This window comes from Myotis davidii, unplaced genomic scaffold (genome assembly GCF_000327345.1).
Source record: "Myotis davidii unplaced genomic scaffold, ASM32734v1 scaffold902, whole genome shotgun sequence".
NCBI classification, from domain to species: domain Eukaryota; kingdom Metazoa; phylum Chordata; class Mammalia; order Chiroptera; family Vespertilionidae; genus Myotis; species Myotis davidii.
Genome location: NW_006293951.1, coordinates 382885 through 384566, shown reverse-complemented (window position 1 = coordinate 384566; position 1682 = coordinate 382885). Strand labels below are relative to the sequence as shown.

The window sequence follows — 1682 nt, the reverse complement described above, 5'->3', positions numbered from 1 at the left end:
GGTGATGGAAGCTCCCAACCGCTCCTTTTTTCCTTTTTTTTTTTAATTCTGAGCCAGCTTTAGCTTGAGGCTAGGCTCCAGCTCTTAGGCCTCCACTGCTAAAAGTAGGTTTCTGGCCTTTGTTTACAATGTTGCAATCCTGCTGGCTGAAGTCTGGCGGTATTTTTTACATAGTTTCAAACTGCAGGCTTAGAGGCCTGCAGCCGCAGGCAGGGAACGTTGGTTTCCTCCGTCACTGAGGCAAGCAAGCCCCATGTTAGTTTCAAGCTGCCTGGCTGCCAGCCGCCATCTTGGTTGACAGTTAATTTGCATATCTCGCTGATTAGTCAATGAAAAGGGTAGCGGTCGTACGCCAATTACCATGTTTCTCTTTTATTAGTGTAGATAGCTAAATCTATAGTTTTAAAGACTGGGTTTTCTTTCATTCAGATCAGAAGGTGTAGCCTCCTAAATCCAAAAGATGTTAGCTTTATCTGCAGTTCATAAACAGCTTGTTAATCACTGATACCATTCAAGAACTCCATGCATATTTATTGCTGCATTCATTTTTAAACAAATATTGCAAAAGATTACACACAGTGTGAGAAATGTCACCTAAATGCTAAAAATCTCTGTAAATATCAATTCTGAATGGTAGGTTCCTCCTCTGTCATTAAAATAAGTATCAACTTCTTGTCCACTTTCAATTTTGCTGAATGCCACCCTCTTAGAAATTTGCTATAATGATTCAAAATACTCCGTTATCCTTTTCCTCTCATTTCTCAGTGTCCTCCCATCCCCTAATATCATGAATTATTTGAAAATTAACTGTAAGAATTGTTTACAGACCTCCATCCATCCTTCTGGAGATAACTGAATGCTCCATCAACAACACTTGCAAAGAACTGGCCTCCTGTGATGAAGAGGGTATTAATGGTGACTAATCGACCTCTTAAGTTGGGTGGTGAGACCTCAGCAATATACACTGGCACCGTCATAGAAGCAATGCCTGTAAGGAACAATGAAAAGTAAACATAAGACACTTTCTCAATATTAATGCTAGATTAGGACACACATCAAGCTTGGTGCTCTACTTTTAACAAGGACCACCACATATTTAAAGATTCTATTTGTAACTGATGACTACTGCAGATAAGAAAAGATGTATGCAAGATACCAATCTCTGAGTATCATTTTTCCTATTATCTGAAGTGCCTCTAGAGATCTCAGATAACTTTAGAATGCATCGAAGTATGTTTTATAATTTTTTAAGGTCCAAAAATGAGAAAATGCTCCCTGGGTTGAATCTAATTATTGAAATACTAGGGGCCTGTTATACGAAATTCATGCACTGGAGGAGGGGGTGTCCCTCAGCCCAGCCTGCCCCCTCTCACATACTGGGAGCCCTCAGGGGATGTCCTAGTGACGGCTTAGGCCCGCTCCCTGCTCCCCTTGGGGATAGGGCCTAAGCCGCAGTCTGGCCTCCCTTTGTGGGAGGTGATCGAGCTGATCAGGGGAAGGCACCAGCCCCATCACCACACTGCTGCAGCCACTGCCAGTCACCACAGCCAGCAAGGTTTTTTCATCAACACGGACTCCAGTCCCTTCACCATGAAAAAATGACAACTTTCTTTAGGCATTTTCAAGATGTGTCTTTCATCCCATCTAATAAAAGACAAAAAGGGTAATTAACCGTACCTCTG

At 42.2% G+C, this 1682-nt stretch overlaps 1 protein-coding gene across 1 annotated transcript in view; it reads right to left on the bottom strand.

Moving 5' to 3' along the window:
- The window catches only part of SLC2A13 (solute carrier family 2 (facilitated glucose transporter), member 13), a gene marked incomplete at its 5' end in the record, with an annotated part of 220276 nt that overhangs the window by 163138 nt on the left and 55456 nt on the right, over positions 1-1682 (bottom strand). Inside the window, one exon of the mRNA XM_006767836.2 lies at positions 829-988. Coding sequence (XP_006767899.1) covers positions 829-988 — 160 coding nt within the window. The remainder of the gene's footprint in view (positions 1-828; positions 989-1682) is intronic.